We start from the raw sequence: 21,732 nt of genomic DNA, 5'->3' as shown, positions 1-21,732 counted from the left end.
TGCTCGCGCTCCAGCGCTGAAGCTGTGGGTGGTGTCCGCCCCGCGACGCGAGCGTGTCTGCGCTGTTTGCTCACCCTCCCTCGTTGTCTTGGACTAAAGAGCATTCCTCTGCCTTAATCTTTCTAATGGTCTGCATGAGAGTGTCCTTTGAGAATGGAATTCCCTTTTGCATTGAGCAGGGGATCCAGGGACCGAAGGCAATTTATTTGAAAAGGAGAAGGGTACCAGGACAGAGTTTAACAGGAATTTGTAATCAATGTTAGCATATGTTATCATACCTTTCCTCTTGGTTTTAGCTATCCTACACCTTGACAAAAAGTACTTTTTCTCTCATACTGTGCATTCCGCGCAAGCAGTTGCCTTCGTGACTTTCTTCCCAAGCAGCTGATGTAATTTTGAGAGAGGAAAGCTGGGAGTAGCTTGCCTGTTTTATCTCCTGCAGTCTTTAAATTATTGTAAGAGGCAGAAAAGTGCTAACAGAAGTAGGCTGAAGTGATTTCATTTTACTGTTAGTGTGGTATCTCTGTTAATATTGTACGGAAAGTGTCTTAGTTTACTCTTTTTCAGACTTAGATCTGTCTTCATTCCTATGGATCTACAGAATACTCAAGGGGGGGAAGGAAAAAAGATGTCTGATAATTAACTATGAAAAGCAAACCATTTGCCAGTCATGAATTTGCTATGCAGGAATGTGGTCTCCCTCGGGAATATTTATAGGACATTTGCAAACAGAAGAATTTTGGAGAAACAAAACAAAACACTGCTTTGGCTTCTGGAGCATTTAAGTTATTCACACTATGTTTCTACAAAATTTGACCAGAGTGCTACCAGTTCTAATTCTGTGTTCATGGCATTGGATTTGTAGGATATCCATTCTGCGTTTAACTGTGACTGTAATTTGCTTCCTGGTTTAGCTTTATTTACAGTTGAGTATTACAGGGAAGATGCCTAGATGTTAGCTGAATCTTTTTTTATCATTCTGGTTCATACCGTTTATTTGACTTTTACAGTAGTAGTCCTAAATCTTAAAGTAAGAATACTTGTGTGCTTTTAAATATTTTCTTCCTTTTCTTACTGTGTGCTTGCAGCCATCCTTGAGAATCTCCAGAAGAGAGGGGGATGGAGAGCTTGGAAACCTATCATCAATGTGTTTTTCTGCAATACTGGGTTAAGTTATACAGTGAAGTGTGGACAAGTTGCCCATTTTTTTGTTTCTGAAGGCTACCAGTCATTCCTCCCCCCCCAGTATTTTGTTCAAAACAGTCACTATCATGAGCCACTGTGAACAGAAACATAACCAGCCAAGATGTAGGAAGGGATGTTTAAAAAAAATAAACAACAGATTTTTACAGCTAGACAGCATTAAATTGCAATTATATGAGGTAAATGCAGTGTAAACTATGTTTCTTGATTGGTGACTACATTAAAAACAGGTATTAAAAAAATACCATAAAACAAAACCATTGTGATCTGTAGGATGCGTCAGTGTGTTTTAGCTGAAGAATCCCTTGTTACTTGTTCACAATAATAAACAGAAATAAAGGCTATTGTGTTGTCTTTTGCCTCTGAATTATAAAATCTCTTGTGAAACTGTAAACTAACTTTTCACTTAAATTATCAGTATTCCTTTGTTTCTTGTTATTTGACCTTCTGTAGCAAAATTAGTGGTTTAAACTTTTCTGCAGTTAAGAAATCAGTATGATTTCATCCTGTGTTGTTTTACAGAATTGTAAATATTTCTTCCAAACTTGTTTGAAGAGGTGGAGCCTTTTTTATTCATCTGTGGTTTGTATAGCGCAGATCAGGAGTCTGTCATGATTAAACACTCACTGATGTTTGCTTTTGTGCTTGTGCTATAAAAACAAGTAATAAGAGTTAAGGATTATTTGTGTAAAAGTCAGATCTATGATTAACACAATTCTTGCATGAGTAATAAAACCAGCTTAGATTAAGAAAACAAGGTCAGTTTGTGAGACCAGATCAGACCCTCTCAAGAACTAGTTTAAATGCTAGCTGCTTAAATTATTTAGCCTTCCTGTAAAAGGAGTTCCTTCAGTACTTTGAAGGTGCACCTTTAGAGATTGGCATCATAGACTGAGCAAAAGGCAGACTACATGGAATAGTTTATGTAATTGTTCCAGTCCTTGGTATTTTCTTCCTGAAATAGATATGCTAGTCTTTAACAATAATTGTGTTTTGATCTCTGTGTTTCCCTGCGATTTTGGCAATATATGCTGATTTTGGCAATATGTGCTAACACTAGTTGCATTGTTTTAGCTAATACACAACACTGACTTGAAGTGCAGAATTGAAACAGTGAGGCTCTAGTAATACTTCAAGCCAGTGAGTAAAGATCAACATTTTTCCTGTAGCTGAAGGTATCAGGAAGAAGGAAGGAGGGGGATAGAGCTTTTAAACTTTTATCGGTTGGTTTTATAATATTTTCATCCCTCACTGGGAAAAAAAAATAACATTAAAATGGCCAAAGGCATGAGTACGGAAGCTTTCAATTAGAAATTGTGTGATCAAAATACATGCTTGTCCTAGTCATGGTGCTTCATGGTGGGGAGGAAAAGCTATCTTTTTTTTTTTTTTTTTTTTTGTATGGTATGTGAAGCAATCTTTTCTCAGTAAGTGATAAACTTGAAAATTATGTTAAAGATCTTGGGACTGGATTTAAAGACAGATTTTTAGCTACCCCATTTGCTCTGAGAACAACTCTTAAAGAATCTGTTGAGGGAGAAGAGTGTGTGAACACTCACATGTAACATGCAGGAAGCATGTTTTCGCTGTAAGTCAGGTGGATTGTTTCCTAGGTGCAGTCCATACGGTGCCATACTGGGTACTGCAAGTTCAGTTGTGTTTTTGTCATTTTATAAAGAATAACAGGCTCACTAAGAATTAAGAAGAGAAAAGCAAAAAAGTAAAGGACTGTCAGACTGCATATCTGTCTAATTTGGAAGTTTGTGTGATTTTCTAACCTTAAGTATAGGTGTAGTTGCTAACATGACTATTTAAAGTTGCACTGGAAAAAGTCATGGGGAAAACTTGTTTTTCTTTTATGATTATGTTTGTTCTTTTGTGGGGATACCTGGAGAGAGTAATGCGTAGGTGTTGAAAAAAATTTCAAACTGCAGACACCCTTAACATATTGGGAAATGTTGTATTGAAGGTTTTCTTACAATGTAACAGATGTTTTTTTTTTTCCTTTGGTACTTCTGAAATGTGTTTTTCTCATGCAGAGAACCGAACAGTATGAGCAGTTCTATTAAGGTGATAGACTTTTTTTTCTTTAAATTGAGTAGATAGGTTGGAGGCTATAGAACTGAAGGTTTTTTTCCCTTTTTATAATAAAACTAATATTTTAATATGAATGTTTGGAGTTTATAATATTAACTGTTGTTCTAATTTTAGGTAAACATTACCAAATGAGGAGAAAAGGAAGATGTCATCGAGTATCGGCAGCAAGGCATTCTTCTTCCCCATGCAGTATTAAGCACTCCCCGACACGAGAAACCTTGACATACGCTCAAGCTCAAAGAATGGTTGAAATAGAAATTGAAGGTCGCCTGCACAGGATCAGTATCTTTGATCCTTTAGAGATTATATTAGAAGATGATCTTACAGCCCAGGAAATGAGTGAATGCAACAGCAATAAAGAAAATAGTGAAAGACCACCAGTTTGTCTAAGAAGCAAACGGCATAAAAATAACAAAGTGAAAAATTCTTCCGAGCTCACATGGCATACCTGCTACAACAGCTCCTCTTCCGGAACCAAAAGTACGGATTGTTGAATACAGTCCCCCTTCGGCTCCTCGGAGACCTCCAGTTTATTACAAATTCATTGAGAAGTCAGCAGAAGAACTTGATAATGAAGTTGAGTATGACATGGATGAGGAAGATTATGCGTGGTTAGAAATAATAAATGAGAAGCGGAAAAGTGATGGGGTGTCAGTTGTTTCACAAAACATGTTTGAATTCCTTATGGATAGGTTTGAAAAAGAGTCTTACTGTGAGAACCAAAAACAGGGTGATCATCAGTCTTTAATTGATGAAGATGCAGTGTGTTGTATATGCATGGATGGTGAATGTCAGAACAGCAATGTAATCCTGTTTTGTGATATGTGTAATTTGGCAGTACATCAGGAATGCTATGGGGTGCCATATATACCTGAGGGCCAGTGGCTCTGCAGACACTGTCTGCAGTCCCGTTCTCGGCCTGTAGACTGTGTGCTGTGCCCAAACAAGGGAGGTGCCTTTAAAAAGACTGATGATGATCGTTGGGGACACGTTGTGTGTGCTTTGTGGATTCCAGAAGTTGGATTTGCCAATACAGTTTTTATTGAGCCAATTGATGGTGTCAGGAACATTCCCCCAGCCAGATGGAAGTTAACGTGCTACCTCTGTAAACAGAAAGGTGTTGGTGCCTGCATCCAGTGCCACAAAGCAAACTGCTATACTGCATTCCATGTGACGTGTGCTCAAAAGGCCGGTCTATATATGAAAATGGAACCTGTGAAAGAACTAACTGGCAGTGGGACAACATTTTCTGTAAAAAAGACTGCCTATTGCGATGTACATACTCCACCAGGTTGCACACGGAGACCTCTAAATATTTATGGAGAAGCTGAAATCAAAAACGGTGTTTGTAGAAAGGAGGGATCAGTCAGAACTGCTAGGTCTACATCAAAAGTCAGAAAAAAGACAAAAAAGGCCAAGAAAACAGTGGTCGAACCCTGTACGGTTATGCCAACAGTATCTGCTCCTTATATCCCCCCCCAGAGGTAAGCAGACCATCCAAGTGAGAGAAACCTTAATTAACTGTTTAATTTTAAACCAATGCTTTTAGATGCTGACTTGAAGTTTTTGTGCATTTCTTACATGCTTTCCTAAAAGCTCGTACTAAGAGGATTAATGTGAATTATGTACATTGTACTTTTGTGAAATTGCGTTAAAAAACCAGTAACTTCCCCAGAGAAATTAATAAGTGGTCAAGTGGTCTGTCTTGTCCTCAGAAAATGTTTGTTGTTTTTTTTTGGTTTTTTGTTTTGTTTTGTTTTGTTTTTTGTCACACCAAATCATGTTGTGTGCTTGGTTGCTGTCGTTCACTGTACTTCTGAGAATTAACTACTTGAATAGCATATGTAGTTGACCTTCATATTTAAAAAACAGCCAAGCTCAAGTTTAACTGTGTTCACAATTTGGGAATCTGAACTTCTTTCTTAATTTTAAGAGCCCAAAACTGAAATTTACGTTTGCATATGTAAGGCTTGAATCTTGTTCATCTCACCTAAATTCAGTATCAACTTGTACTCTCAGTACTATGTAAGTAGTACAAACAAATCCTCTAGGAATTATTTTCCTTGTGGGCCAGAGTAACTTTTAATGAGATGTTTTCCTAAATTTGCATTTTTCCTTTTGCAAATGCAATAGTGTTTATCAGGGCTTGGATAAATTTGGTACCTTGTAGGCTTTTTTTAAGAAAAGCTAGCAAGTAAGTGGTGGTAAATTAGTTGGTTAATGTATTCTTGGTCATGGAAGCTGAAATGAATTTGCCCTCTCGTTCAATGTTGCTGTCAAATATCTATCCCATAACTTTCGTGAAATGCTTCTGTTTGAACAAAAAAGAATTAATGCCTCTGGCAAAGAGTTTTAATCCTAATGTTGTTTTTGCTCACAAATTTATACTTTGTAAGAAGTTTTATATCAGTGTGTGTTTTGCTGTTATTGCAGGAGCTTTTGCTATGTGAGAGCAACACCAGAACCAAAGTTGCTGTTTGCATTTAAGATCCCATATTTTTGTATTTTAACAGATAACATCAGATTTGATTGCATTGGTCTCTGTTATGATTTGCTTGGTAAAATGGTATTTTTGTTTAGTGATGCCCTGCAGAAAAGCTTAAGGTGACAGTAAGCAACTAATACTGTTATTTAAACAGGTACTGTTGTCCATGGGAGGGGAGACTTTGTATAAAAGCTTTTGTCTTTGTCTTAATTAGGACAGTGCTGATTGGTGTAGTGTGTTTGGTTTTTTAAGACAAAGTACAAACTAAGTGTGAGTTGAGGATTAGAGTGCGTGTTGTCAGTTGTGCCTCTGGCAATTCTTTCCATTTGTAACTTTCTTAAAAGCTGGACCCTAAAAGGATGTTATAATCAGATTTTTTTTTAAAACACTATCATTAGAGTCAGGAACAGAAGTATAAAGATGTTTGTTTGTTTTTCTTTTTAGTTATGACTAAATATCTTTTCAAGCCTGCAGAGAGGTTCAGCTTTCTTCTATTTATGCTTGGTTTCATGTTACTGGACACAAATGTAGATCCTGTGTTCTGTGTCAGAAGTGTAAAAAATGGTAGCAGTTTAAAACTGTTTTAAAGTTGAGCTTTATTATAAATTGCTTGTCTTCAGCTGAAGGAGACTCTTGCTTACGTGTTTTTTGTAGTGTGAATGTGCTTAGTCCTAGAAGACTAATGCCTGAATTACAAGCAAAACAGAAATGGGCATATTAAAAGGAAAAGTGTTTATGCTGCAGACCCAAATCTCAATTGTCTAATTTTCTTTGGCTATTTTTTTTTTTTTTCTCCTTTAGCAAAATGCTTGGGGGGGGTAGGGAAGTTAAATACATACCCCAAAACTAATAATGAATAATGTGGATTGTTTCGCAAAAGTCTTACTTCAAATGATCCCTTTTCTATAATCTTTTTTTTTAAATGTGGTTTTTTTTCCCCTTGGAGCTGACACATGGTGTGCCTTTCCAGAGATCTGAAGGAAGAGCAGTTAAGCTATTTAAATTATCAGAGAAGAAACATACATGCTCAGTGTTGAAACACAAGTGCTTTTTTCCTAGAGTTTGAAATGAAGATGTTTTCAACATCTCTGGAAATTGAGGCACATGTGGAGATGTTTGTTTTGATGTGCTTTCTTAGTCATTAGTAACTAGACTGTATGTCTGCTTGGCATATAGCTGTGTTTTTTACAGTTGGTAGCTGGATAAATATGGAAGTATGAAGATTATAGTGAGGAGGAAAATACTTGGTGAATGTAGCCCCTGAGCATACCTGCTGAAGTTTGAGAAAAACCCTGTTGCCATTTATGTTTAGTTTAAGGTGGAAGGATTGTATGCTGTTTTCCTTACCTGGATAGTGAGTGTATGTGAAAGACTGGGCATTTTAATAACCCCATTTGTAATAATTCTGTTTTACAAAACACTTATTGTAATGTTCAGGATATGTTAGGAAGGCTGGTGCAGAACAACATGCTTCATAATTTCTACACAACTTTCTGTAGCTCATTAATTTCTGTACCAGCTTATTTGTAGGTCAGATTTCTGCCCTACTGCCTTGGATGATTTAGAGAGCTGTACACCTTTCAGTTATCAGAATTTCTTACACAGATGTCATACTGTAATTTTTTTGCTTTTCAATTACATAGATAATGACATTCTGTAGGTCATTTGTAATCTAGTCATACGGTCTCTTGACAAAATCTGTGAACCTACTCAGTAAAGAGTGTAGGGTCAGAAGGCTTTAACTGTTGATGTTAGGAGATGAATGCTTGAATACTTGCTTCCTGTCTCTTCTTTTGCTTTCCTTTTTTTTTTATTTTTTTTTTTTCTGGATACTGGACATCTAGCCTGTTGCCTAGGTATTTTAGAAAGTCTATACTTAAGTACCCACTTCCAAAGGTGCGCTAGGTGATGTTAGAGGCTTTTAGAGGCTTCAGGTGACTTACAGTTTTCACTGCTGTCAGTTCTGACTTCTTAGTAACTTGCTCAGCACTTGGAACAGTATATGGGACCACTGGGGAATCTCTTATGCATTTATGATTTGCATCAGGCCTTCTGGCTACAGAAGTGTGTTGTCTCTTTACTAAGACATTCTCTTCAGTTTTTCTTGAAATATAGAACTGTTGAAGGTTGTTGCTAATGTACTGCTTGGATTCATCAGCTTTTTTTTTTTTTTCCTCTTTTGAAAAGGCAGAAATTAGCTTAGTCTTAAAGGCCCGTCTTTCTGGGAAGTGTGAGAGCAGCTGTGTTGTGTGGGGGAGTGGGTGAGGCAGGACACTCCCTCCAGCTGTACCTCTGTGTGGGAGGGACAGGCAGTACCTGCACCTGTTGTCAAATGGTTGTCAGAAAAGTGGCCTCCCACTGCCACCAGCTAGGGTTTGTCTGAAGACAGCGTCAATTAAAAGGTGACTTTAGAGCTTTATTTTCACGCTGGTTGGTCTCAACTCTGGTTGGCTTATTTAGTAAGAATCAGTTAATGTGTTTGAGAAAGTGTGACTTCTTTAGTAGGTTGTAAAAGTGGATTTTGAGTAAAAGTAATGGGGAAGATACTTGTATATCTGGTACTAAAAGCCACATGTTGATTGATGTCTGAGGGGTGATTTCTCCCCCTAAAAATCCAGAGGGGATATTTAAACATCTCATATTTAAATATGTTGTTTTTACAAAATGGGATAGAAATAATGTGTACATATAGCATTCTTTTATTTTTCTTTTCTGTCTTCTGTATATTTTGCATGTACAAGGAAAAGAAGCTTAAAACAGAAATTAATACATCAGATATTTCTAGATATTAGATGTAAGGTGCATCATAAGTATTCTGTGCGTCCTTCTCTAAGGATTTCGGTCCACCATGTTTGTATATGTGATAATGCAGTTAGGAAGATCAAAATTCATGTGTTTTTATTTTTCAGTACTTCTGAGTTTCACCAGTTATGGTGAGTTTCACCAGTTATGGGAATTTAATGAGATTTTTTTGGTGGCAATAAGAGGATGTTGTGTCTTTTATGTGCCATACAAAAACATGATTTTCAGAACCCAGTTTCTGAAGAACTGTCTCCTGACAGTTTTTTTTATTCAGTGGTCAAGTTAGAGAGTGCAGAAAAAGGAGTAAATAAATACTGAGGTTTCTTTTATCATAGATAAAAAGGCAATTTTTCAGTAATATCATCTGCTGATGTGAATTTAGCTTTTTGAGATTAGATTTCAAAATCATCTGTGGTGTGGTTATGACTACTACAAAAAAAATGAGCACAGAAAAATATTTTGAGTAGTTGTAAGGAGAAGTCAAGATTCAGTGTTATGCATAGGAGGTGGCAGAAGTAAATCCATACTTTTTTTTTTTTTAATTATTCTGAGAAGAGTAAGGAGGTTTTCCAGGGTGGGGTTTTTTGATTGTTTTGGGTTCTTCCTTATCCAAAGGCTTGAAAGATAACAAACTTACTTGTTAGAATGGGAAGAAAGTAACCTGTTATAACTAACAGAGCATTGACTGAAATAACTTTTTTTTTTTAATCTTAAATTCAGTGTTCTACTTTCCTGTCCAAGAAAAAATTTACAAGCTGTCTGCTCAAGTAGAAAAATAGCTGCTTCATTTCACGGTCATGTGAAGCAAGAAAAACCGCTTTCTATATGTTCAGTCAAAATGAAATATTATTTAAATACCAATAACTGTCAAATAAGGAACAGGAACCTGGAGAGACTTTCAGGCTTCAGAAGGTGTATCAGTAGATATACTGTTGGATTCTCAACCTATCAGAGAAAGGAAAATTCAATAGCTAGAATTTGAAAACATACAGACAAAAAGTAACTGTGAAGATGATTTAAACTGCGTTAGACTAGTAAGGGAACTGATTCGGGAATGGGACATTCCCGTTTCTTCAAATCTTCAATACAAAAGCTAGGAAGAAGTTACGATGAGGAAAATGTATAGTTGTTACATAGCGATTCTGTAGACTTGTGTTACACAGAAGTTTAAATGAAATAATTGTCAGTCTTTTCAGGATTTGATGTGTACCTTCTTGAGTATGTAGCAGAGTTCTACTGGTTACAAAAGAAACCTTATCCTTTTTCAAAAGCAAATAAAGACATGCAAATAGACTCTGGTTTTGACATCTACCTCTGTTGTCTTTTTTAAAGCTGATCAAAAGGGTTTGTTTGGGGTTTTTTTGGTTAAGAAATCATATAGTAACTTAAACTTTTAATTGAGGGAGAGAATGACATACAGGCACACAACAAAACTGTCTTGCTGCACAGTTTTTAGTTTTTTTTTCTTTTTTTTTTTTAAGTTAAATTGAAAGGCGAGTTTTACAAACATAATTTGATAGTTAGCTACTGCCAAGGTTCTGTGTGGGAAGAGTAGGGTTTCATCTGTCTGTGCAGGCTTTTTCATTTTTGAAAGCTGAAGCCTTTGGATACAGAGCTAGGAGGAATAATTGGTAAGGCCCCGTAATTCCCAAAATAGAAACGTCCATAGTGTTTTGTTCTGGTTTTCTGCTAATTCTCTTCCAATTAGTGTCAGTGGAAGTACTGTAATTGTCTATAGGTAATTCTTGTGTCTTTCCTGCTTCCTGTGAGTCTTGGTGTGTTCTGTGGCATTTTGCTGAGCAAGGCTTGAAAATTCGAATGTTTTTGAAACTCACTTTACTTTGTTGCAATTTGTTCCATTTAGATTTTTTGTGTTCTGTCAGGTTTCAGAAACATATCTGCAATCTTTATATTGGAAAACAGATTATATTTGCCCAGTAAAGTGGAACATCATTTGATTTTTTTATGGGTATTACTGCAGGTCAAGAGAAACTGGTATTTAAGTGATACTAAATAAATTTTTAGAGTATAATTTAGTTTTTCTAGTCATATGCATGTACCTTTGAGTACAAGTTGCATAAAGGAAGATGCAACATAACAAATTGGTGAAACCTGAGGCTCATGTCAAGTTTAGTAATTAACTAGGTTTAGTTTGTTTTGAAAAATTGATTGGTTTCAGCAGGTATTTGATCTTGCTTGATCTTACAGATTTTCATATTAAGTTCCCTCTGCCTGAGTTACAGTAGCAGTACTGGCAAAATCACATACTTGCTTAAGGAGATTTTCTCAGCAGTTTGTATTTTGAAAACTTGAGAATGGAGTGATGCTATAGAAGACTTCATGTATTATAATACTGAAATTATATATGGCAGGTTAAAAAAATGTATGTTTTGTGGATCAGTTAGTGATGATTAATAGAACAGTGGATCGTTATCTCTTTTTGGCTTTCTTACCTTAAACTGCTGCATAGTTAGTCACCAAAAACAGTTTTCACTTTTTCTTGTAATCAGTTGCAGTACTAAGTGACAGTGACATGTAACTGCAACTGGGAGAGGAAGGCTGTCGTGAGTAGAAGAAGGAGGCTGTGAGATTGCTAGTATGATAAGAGCATGTCTTATGTTGATGAAAATAATTTTATACATATATCTAAAAGATGAGGAAACACAGGGCTGAGTAATAAATTTTCTCAGAATGCTTTGATCAGTGTATTAAGAGTATCACCCTTTGCAGGGTAGATTATCCATTAAATGTCTCTGTGTGAGGAGAGGGTTAGTGTAGATCAGCTGACAAATTGCAGTTTCTCATCAAAGCTGTTATATATTAACTTTGATTTTAAATTAAATTATTTGAGTCTGTCTTGCCCTTTCAAAACACACCAGTTTCCTCTTCTCATCCTTCTGTTGCTTTTGTAAATGTGGTGTATTTTTAATGCCATAATTACACTCAGCCTAAACTATGGTTTCAGGCTGGAAACTGTGGGTGCTATTTGAAAGCTTCAGTTGAAAAGAGACCTTTCCCTTTCTAAAGACAAGCAGGGAATTGTATGATACTTCTGTTTCATGTTTGTGTGCATGCTCCAGTGTTTTACAGTCAGATACAAGTGGAGTTAGGGAAGGGGAGTAGTACTGACTTTCTCAGTTGCCTGTGGCACAAATAAAACAGCTTTGAAAAATGTTTTGACATCTGTGTAGTCTTGGAATGTAGCCCAAAGAAAAGGAGAAAAAACAAGAAGGAGTATGACTGGTGGTGCCAAAACATCAAAAGGCCGCGGTGGTCATCAGCGTGAAACCTAATGCTTCTTTTATTGGACCAGTTCTATAACAGCAGCTACTGAATTTCATGGGAACACAGCCATCTTTTTAAGAATTTTCAAATTCTTCTTTCAATGTTGTTCATTTTAAATAACTGATAAGTTGAGGGAAAAACTGTGAACCACACTGAGTTTTGTTCTTAAGGCCTCAGAACAGTGGCTTAGGTTGCAGCAAGTTAACAGTGTAAGAAATGATGTGCTCTGGGTTGAGATTAATTGTGTTAATTGTTTTTAAATGTTTTGAGAGAAAAGTGTTTAGCACTTAAAATGGTCCATTTCAGAATGCCCCTTGAGAGTTTTGTCTTAACAAATTCTCTGTTTCATGCAGAACCTGGACAGCAAGAACACTTCTTGTCTCCCTGCTTGCTTTCTGTAGCTGCTATAGTTCCAGCTTTTTTTTGCCCCTGATGTATCTAAACTCAGTTGTGATAGGGAAGACAGTAACTCTGGTAGTATCTTTGAGATGTATGTTCCTACATTCTCTTCTTTGTGTGGTGTCTTGCAGTAGTAGTCTTGCACTTATTTGGCAATCCTAACAAAGATATGAAAATTATTAAGTAGTGAAATTGCTCGTTACAATGAGATCGGTCTATTTTTTTTTTTCTGAAGAGAAAGCACAAGTAAAATAAAACACCACAGAAAGCTATTATTTCCCGGTATTTTTATACATGGAAAAAAGTTCTAGGGTAGACTGATACCTTAGCAAAAAAAAAGACTTTGCTGAGTTGTTTTGTGTAGTTCTGGGAGATGACCCAAGTTCTTTAAGCCTTGCCTCTGTGTGGTGGATTTGTCAGTGTAGTGTAGCAGTTGATCCTGTGCAAGTCAGATCCTGGATTGCAAAACTGTAAAGTCTTGAAACAGCTCTTCCTTACCTGCCTCAAATATATACTTTTCTTTTTCACTTGTCAATAATTTATTTTAAAGACATCTCTCTATTAAAAAAAAAAAAAAGGGGGAATGTGCAGCAAGCTCCTTTTAAGACCTCAAAGAATTTCAAAATTCTAGTTTGAAAATTTAGTTTCAACATTTACAAATTTAATTCAAGCCCAGGTGGCAGAAAGGAACTTGCTCAAGGCTGGTGCATACCCACCTGCCATATTTCATGCTTGTGTTCAGCTTCACTGCAGCTGGATATATCTTGGTGAATGAGAACCTCTTTCCCAATAGGGTAGTGCTCTCAAGGATGGGAGCTTCAAAATCAGTAACCAGTCTGTGCTACTTCTAGGGTTCTGTAGCAGCGGACAGATTGTGTCTTATTTCCTCAAAATAGTTGTGTTGTCTGTCAAAATTTAAAGTGTTTCAAGCAGCAAAAGTCTACCTGGGAGTATCTTCCTAAGCAAAAAGATGATCAAAGAACTGTGCTATAGTGGTTGCTTAGGGTCTGACAGCAGATATAACACCCTCATTATAACAATACAGTCATAGGGGCTCTTTAGGTATCTGCCATGTGAAGAGCCTCTGGCCTCTGTATTTTGAGAAATTAAGAGGTGATTAGTGGTATATTGCTACTACCAAAGTCCGGTGTCTAAATGAAATACGAACAGCCAGTATTTGGTTTTATTTGGAGGGAAGGCAGAGAGGACTAGATTCCTACCCCTTGCTGGGTAGTTTCTGCACTCCAAATTACCTTCTGTTTATTTGTATTCTGGAAGTTGGAGAATATCTTCTGTAAACATCTTTCCAAAGTTTATTCTAGTGCTTTACTATTATAATTATCTGTGAATAGAATGGTTCATTATGTGAATGGGCAAATGTACTTAAAGCTGTAATTAAAGATGTTTGCTTTGTCTTGCCACATCTGATGGGCCTGAAGCCAAGGCACCTTTCTTCATGTTATGATTCTCTGATCTTTCCAAATAGGTATATATTTGGCTTTGCTTTTTTTGACTCAGTTCAGTAGATTTTGTTCTTTCCAAGAGAGAGGTGTGGAAGTAATTATTTTATTGTGATTGTATTCTATTATTAATTGTAAGTCTTTTGTGTTTGAAGTTAATATGGTCACATCAAGGCCTGTTCTGCATTGAGTAAGTCTTTGTGGAGCCTGCCTCTGCCCTTCAGTGGAAGACTTACAAGATAGTCCTTAGTCCATCCGCAGACTTTCTAAGCTTTAAGTTAAACTGAACTTTTTCAAAAATGCCTGTCTTAGTTATTCATTGAAAAACAGTGTCACTGAAGAACTGAAGGATACAATGTCACTGTATTTTGAAGAAGATCTGGTTTTGCTCTGCCTTCACCCTGTGATGACTGAAAGCTCTCCAGCTAGTAACTATAGCACTGAGTAGACCTGTTGCACCTTATCTTCTACACAGCCCAGAAAAAACAACCAGAGAATAGATGACTTTTGGTGAACTAGGGGTAGACTCACTTCTGTGGCTGTCTGAAAAATATCATTCATGTTTCCCAGCTATTAAAAATCATTTTATCTGAGGTTTACTTGTAGCTTTAAATTTTGTTTAGGTATTTGACTGCTTTTCTTCTGCTACTTACCTGAGAAACTGCTTTATTCATAATGGTAAAAGGGAAAAAGCAGAAAAATACTAATATGTGTATATGTTCCTGATTTTTATTTAAGCATCTCATGGTAGTAGTCTACAAATCAGGCACTTCTTGAATATAATTTTGCCTATTTTGGTATTAAATTTTATTGGAGAATTTCTGATAAACCTGCTAATATCCATTTTAGAGTTTTTCTATGGTGGTATTGTATACTGAGTGAAGAATTAACAGATTTCTGTTAATTGACATTATCCTTTCTATAACTCTATTTTACATCCAGCTTGGGGAAGTTCTTTTTTCTCTCTCCAATTCACCCTTGCCCCCAAGCAAATGAACAATCCCCTCAGCAACACAGGTGATTGGTACCTTGGGGTATCTTGTGTTAATTTTGCGAGGGCTGCCACCAGTGACAAATCCCTGCAATATCATACAAAGACAAAACTTTTTCGCTCTATACCATCAACTTCTATTTTTTGTATTTTTGCTGTGCTTTCAAGATACCATAGTCACAGGGACTTGAAGACCTGTTTCAGATAAACTTCTTTTTGACTAAGTTTTGACAGATTTGTGTCACGTGAGACTTTGGACATTTTAATGTGTCATTATTTAAAAAATAGGCAAGTTTGTTACGTGTGATGTTCATATTGCACTTTCCTAGAGTGTTTGTAAATGGGGTATATGGATCTGTTAAAAAACAAGTTTTGAGAAAATTCTGTTTATTTAGGCGAGATATTTTGCTTAACTGAGTGTATCGTCCTCTTGCATCTTTCCTGTGTGGATATTCTCATCGTATGTGTGTGGTGTAAAATCATAAGTGTTCTTCTGTTTTACATTTTTTGTATGCTTTTTTTGCCAACAATTGAATATTAGTAAATGAGTGATACAAGCTTTTTCTTGCATGTTTTGGTGCATATATATATTTGCATATATATTATATATATTTGAATATATAAATTTAAAGATCTGTTGTCTTTAAAATAAACTACTAATTCTGTGTGAAGATAGCAACGAATGATGTCAAGACTTGTAGGGATTTAGAGCTTTATCTCTGATTTTATTTTCAATAGGAAAATTATTCTAAAATTCACATAAAACTTCATTCTCAGCCCTGATCTGGGATTGCTCTTGAGATAATGATCATGAAAAAAATTATGACCTTTAACTTTATAAAATACCTTTGTGTATTTGGTAGAAACTGTGATGTCAAGCAGCTGTATTTGATCATAACCCACTGCTCAGAAATAATTGTTCCGAAAGAGAGGTCGCTGAAAAAAATCAGTAATATGGTGATCACTGCTGTTGTTACATTATACATTCATATATATCTGATGTTTAACTTCCATAGACAAATACATTTTATGCTTTGCTGTGAAAAATACAATATCAGTTTTTCCATATTTTAGATTAAATAAGATTATGAATCAGGTGGCCATTCAGCGGAAGAAGCAGTTTGTTGAACGAGTGCACAGTTACTGGTTGCTTAAAAGACTGTCTAGGAATGGTGTTCCTCTGTTGAGAAGGCTGCAGTCCAGTTTACAGTCACAAAGAAACACACAACAGGTATGTGACACACTTTTTATTTATAAGAAGAAATCAGAAAATCTCAATTTTATAGAGTAAAAAATTAACCAGGAGACATAGCACAGGGTATAAACTTTCTCTTATTCAGCACTGAGTAAATTCTTTACCTTATTCTTAAGTAATATGACCTATATTGGAAATTGGGCATTATCTAATGCTTTGTAATTTGTGATGTATGAAAGAAATTATATATTCATTTGTTCTTCTTTTGTTTCACTGAAATGTTCCACAAAAATACTGTCACCAAAACTATCCTAATACCATTGCTTATTGACTAGTATTCTCTCTATTTGGAATTTGTTCCTCAATGTGCAATGAGTTAGATAAAAAAATTTATTTTAAATTCATCAAAAGATGCAAACAAATGCTGTCTTTGATACTTCTAACTGAGAAGAATGGGGATTTTAATAGAGCAATGGTTAGACATGCTAGTTTAGTTTTTGAATTCAGATCCTTATTGCCTGCCTTTTTTGGTGATATGAACAAAGAACAAGCTGTTGATGAAGTTCAAAGACATGTTCCAACTTTTAGGTTCACTTTTGACATGGTTAGGTGGGTTGTAGACAAGCATAAGTTTATGCAGATGTTTTGGTCAAGTAAAACTTATCCTATCTAAGATATATTCAGGTTGGTTAAAGTTGTACACATTTACCAGTCAAAATTGCGGAAAAAGTCACTCCAGATGTGTATCAGATTCAGAAAGCAGTACTCATCTGCTTCCCATTTTTGTAGTATGAACACTGCTTCCCATTTTTGTAATATTAACAGCTCTTCAGTGACATTAGAGATTTTTGGTAGGTCTTTCATTGTTTTGGTTTCAGGTCACTGGGGGGCTTAGAAAGGAATTAAAACGGCTTTTGTAAATTCTGTATATGGATCCATGCCTGTAGACCTTGAAATGCTGTGAAGCATCATGATGTGGAAATTCTTGCTGTGTCCCAGTTACCTTTTTAATTGAACTGAAAATGTAGTTGGCTATGTTCTTTCCATTCTCCAGGTATTTGACTTCCAGTGGAATTATTCCTGTAAAATAGCCTCTAGAACTTAAGAATGCATTTTATAATAGTTTATTTGTATTAAATTGAGATTTTTTTTTCCTTTAAAGCTTAACTACTATTTTTGTTTTAATTGTGTTGCTGTTTGCTGATTAAGTTATTAATTGATGTAGTCATAAAAGTACTGTGGTCAACACTACTGCTTTGTAATTATTTGATCTGTTCTTTTTGTGTGTGTTTCTTTTCTTAGCTTTTAATTAAAAAAACACTAATAATTCCCAGAACAGTTCAGGTTAGAAGAGACCTCTGTAGGTCATCTGGTCCAACCCCACTGCTCAAGCAGGGCTCCCTAGAGCTACTTGCCCAGGACCATGTCCAGAGAGGTTTTTAGTACCTCCAATGGTGGAGAGTCCAGAACCTCCCTGAGCAAGGTGTTCCAGTGCTCAGTCACCCTCACAGGTTAAAAAAAAAAAAAAAGTGTTTTCTGATTTTCAGAGGGACCCTCTTCTGTTTCAGTTTGTGCCCATTGCCTCTGGTTCTGTCACTGGACACCACTTGAAAAGAGCTTGGCTCGGTCTTTGCGCCCTCCCTTCAGGTTTTCATATACATTGATGAGATTGCCCACCTCAGCCTTTTATTCTCCAGGATGAACAATCCCAGCTACCTCAGCCTTTCTTCATAGCCGAGATGCGCAAATTCCTTTTACGTGGAAGTAACTTGTATATAAACAGGCTACTTGTTCATTGCTTTTATAATACTCCAATAACGAAAGCAAGAAAATAATGAAAATATTTTCTAAATTAATTGGAAATAATTTATATTGGCTTACTAAAAATTGGGGTACTTCTGAGATTTTATGCTTTAAAAACTTACAACTGGAATTAACTTTTTTTTAAAAACAAGTTTCAAGCAAAGCTGAGTGTTACATGATTCTGTTGATGAAAAATGCGTTCTTTTCAGTGAGTAGCAAATGTCTCGTGTATGACATTGTGTCTTCTCCAGAGCATCTTCAATATGTATTGTAATACTTATTAAACTAGTCATAACTGCAAAGCATTTGATGCATTAGTCTTTGTCATTACTCCAAGTGTAAGCCAAACCATAATGAGGACTTTATAAACAGCTGTGGCATGGCTGTTGTGAGAACACCTCACAGTTTTAAGATATAATTATTATTCATTTTAGTCTAGATGGGAAAATTAGTTTTACCTTGTTTTATGTGGGAGGTCAGAATGTCAAGGAAGCTAAATAGATTTCCAGTCAGTCAAAGCAACATAAACAGTGGTGTAATGCAGATTCAGGAGAGATTATTATTATTATTTAAACTGAAAATACATGTTAAGATGAGGAACCAAAACCCTGAAAATGGTTTCAAGATGTCTAGTGGAAGGTGATTTTGATCACTCTCTAATGATTATTTACTGGAACAAATTTGGTAGGGGGTGAGCATTCTGTGATTTAGAATCACTTTCTAATGAATGTGTTTCAGAGCTCAGTTATGATATGCTTTTGAAGGTGGTGTTACACCAGCTAACAGTTCTAAACCAGGCAGAAAGATCTTGGCTTATGTATTACCTCATCTTCTTCAGGAGCAAGGAACACTCTGAAAGAAGGGTTTGTACTGTCACTTCTCCTTCTACCTAGAAATTCAGGAAAGGTATTTGAAATACTCTAATAAATTTCCATTCTAATTATTTTAGTATTTTTTTTTTCTGTACTTAAACTATGCTTGACTAAAAAGAAGGTGTGAAATCTTAAGTGTAGTGCTGTTCGGAGAAACAAAGTGTAGTGCTGTTCGGAGAAACAAAGCAGAAGGTGCTTGGGATTAAGGTCATATCTGCACTGAAGAGTTCAGTAAGAACGCAAGTTGCAACCACAAAATGGTTTTGACCGATGGGCATACAAGTGCCAGCAGAGGGTCTTAATAAAACTAATTGTATTGATCAAGATCCAGTTTCATCACTGTAATTCTATTTCTGTTTGGTTCATATTAAATTACAGTCCCTGTAGGGAGCGAGGCTGTCTTCATGTATTCACATCCAGCGTAAGGAATGATCTGTTGGTACACTGACAGTATTCCTGCTAGGATGCAGAGACTGGTAACATACTTGCAATGTGAGTTGGAGCTGAAGACCAGTTCTCAGATGATGCATGTTCTGTGTGTAGACTTAGAAGTGTTTCTCTCTTCCTTCACTATTAATAAATGTGTCAGGTTCAGCTTTCCTAGATAGTATTTGGTGTTCAGCAAGAACTAAGTCCATCAGAAAATACCACAGAGTTTCTTTCTAAATTTTACTTGTGTCATCAGCCAGAAGAAATTTTTTGGCTTTGTTACAGAAATTTACCCAAGAAGTTGATAGAAACTTTCCTTGACAGAAAAATTTTGAAAACTAAAAATTTTGAAAGGAACTTGTGTTGGTTTTGTCTGGTGTAGAATTAATTTTCTTCATAGTAGCTAGTATGAGGCTATGTTTTGGATTTGTGCTGAGAATAAAATTATCATTATTAGTAGTAGTATTAGTATTATTATTTTATTTTATTTCAATCAAACTGTTCTTGTCTCAACCGATAAGTTTTCTTACCTTTTTCCTCTAATTCTCTCCCCTGTCTCACTGGGGTTGGGGAATGAGTGAATGGCTGTGTGGTTGCCAGCTGAGATTAAACCACAACAGAACACTTTCTTATCCAAGTTTTTACTAGTTAGATATTGGAAACCAGTGCATCATACTCTTTTCAGCTTGCCTAGATCTTTTAATCTAATTCAGGTGTATGTTATATGTCAGGTAATAATAGGTTGGGGCAAAGGGGGATTGTCTTAGCTATTATAAATGTGTCTGCCAAAATTACTTTGCATAGAAGTGTCAAAAATTGGAGGCTTGCTATTAATCCCCAGGCTGGAGTGACATTCAAGAAGAGAGTGTATGTGTGCAGAAAAAAAAGTAAGCAAGGTGCTCTTGATACTTTGGGTCACATCTGCAGATTTACGACTACCTTCCTATTTTATGGAATGATATTGGTCAAACAACTGATTCAACTAAAAAAAAAAAAAAAGTCTTTTAAGTGCAACTGCACCTTTCAGATTTAGCCAGATAGTTAAATCGCTAATGAACTGCCCCAAGACTTGGTGTAACAAAGTAACTTTTTTTTTTTTTTTTTCTTGCTGGTTTTAAGCTTCCTGACCCACCCAAAAACTAGTATGGTTTTGTTGACTTAGTTTTCGGCAGGGTCAGTTCCCCAGTTTTCGTGAACTCTGCAATTACATATGACGAAAAAGTGGACCCTGAGTGGCTGCAAGCAAAGGGGGGACAAGCCTTCTGCTTTTAGAAATAGCCACAACTTCATTTTGGTCCTTAAAAACAGTAAAACTATGAAAAAAATTGTATAGCTATGTCCGTTAACAGTTACGTTGCTTTTCTACATATGGGATCTGTACTCAGAGATGAAGGAGTGTAGGAGAACAGCAATTAGTGGCAGTGTAGGCTTTCTAATTCAGTGAGTCTCTGAGAATTTTAAGGCATTGAAAATGTGCATGTTAATATTTGTTCTGTCAAAATTTACTTTGAACTATTCTGACCCTCAACAGTTAAATTATGTGTCTACACATAATGACAACACTTAACCCCTTAAAAGAAATTATAAGTCTTTAAGTGTTAGTAGTAATAGTCATCAGGAAGGGGAATGAGAAGTTTCTAGCTACAATTTTCTGGTCTCTTGTGTGGTTTGGTTTGTGTTTTTTGCTTGTGTGGTTTTTTTTTTTGTTTGTTTGTTTGGCTGGGGGTTTTTTTGGTTTTTTTTTTTTTTTTGTTTGGGGGGGGGTTTTTTTGGGGGGTTTTTTTTTTTTTTTTTTAAAGAGGAACAAACTTGTTTCCAGATTGCTGTATTGGAATACAGAGATAGTTGATAGTTAAGGATTCTCAGCTTCAGTGAAGTCAGAGATTTGAATAAACCTAACTTCATAGCTTCCACGGGTACTTGCCTTTACTTTTACAAAATCCATAAAGCAATAAAATACAATGCAAATCATAGAATCATAGCACTTGCAAATCTATTAGCTATTTTTTTTAAGTGGGCAGTTTTTGCAGTTCTGTTTTTAGAATCTTCTGTCTGAAAAATTGCACAAGCTTCCTTTAGAGGACCTATGATATTTCTGAATTATTCTTCTGTTAAGGAGGTTTTTGCTTTGAGCTGTGGCAATTTGTAATGTTGGTTATTCATCTGCTTAGCCAGTTTTCTTTATTCCTCTGTCTTTGGTTTTTTATAACTCGTGGAATGTATTACCTGTTTGTTTCAGTTTTTAAAAAAGTCACAATGCTTGCTTATCAAGTGTATTATAAATATATATTATATATTGCATTATACTAGTTACAGGCAAGCATACAAAGCTTGGTATCTCTTTCTGAGATTGTTTTATAAAATATTAATTTTAAATGTAATATTTTTTTCAAAGCAATTGTTTCTTTTGTGAACTTGGTACTAATATCAGGACTTCTGTCTTTTTATGACCTTGTTTCTGGTGAATTACCAATACCATTTGAGTACTATAGGTAGCATTCCAATATCCTTTTTTTTAAATGAAAAATAGTAAAACCAGAAAAGGCTCTATTTTATGGGTGTACAAATCAAGCTAAATACTGCAAGTGTTTAAACACTAGTTCTTCCTAAAAATGTGTGAATTAAATTCTTTGATCCATTCATTCATAGAAAGTTTTATTACTGCATTAGCCATTTCCAGTACCATTTGAAGTTGCTATATTATTTAATAA

The 21,732-nt window shown here is 35.8% G+C and overlaps 1 protein-coding gene across 1 annotated transcript in view; it reads left to right on the top strand.

Annotated features, from left to right (window-relative positions):
* Window positions 1–3,412: 3,412 nt before the first annotated feature.
* Window positions 3,413–21,732, top strand: part of LOC104468101 (bromodomain-containing protein 1-like) — a gene marked incomplete at its 3' end in the record, with an annotated part of 44,235 nt that continues 25,915 nt past the window's right edge. The window contains 3 exon segments of the mRNA XM_010082117.1: window positions 3,413–3,724; window positions 3,726–4,784; window positions 15,797–15,953. Of these exon segments, the coding sequence (XP_010080419.1) occupies window positions 3,429–3,724; window positions 3,726–4,784; window positions 15,797–15,953 (1,512 nt within the window).

The sequence above is a fragment of the Pterocles gutturalis genome, unplaced genomic scaffold, assembly GCF_000699245.1.
Source record: "Pterocles gutturalis isolate BGI_N339 unplaced genomic scaffold, ASM69924v1 scaffold15089, whole genome shotgun sequence".
In the NCBI taxonomy this organism is placed as follows: domain Eukaryota; kingdom Metazoa; phylum Chordata; class Aves; order Pterocliformes; family Pteroclidae; genus Pterocles; species Pterocles gutturalis.
Note: the sequence above shows the minus strand (reverse complement) of the source record. Positions and strands in the feature narration are given on the sequence as shown.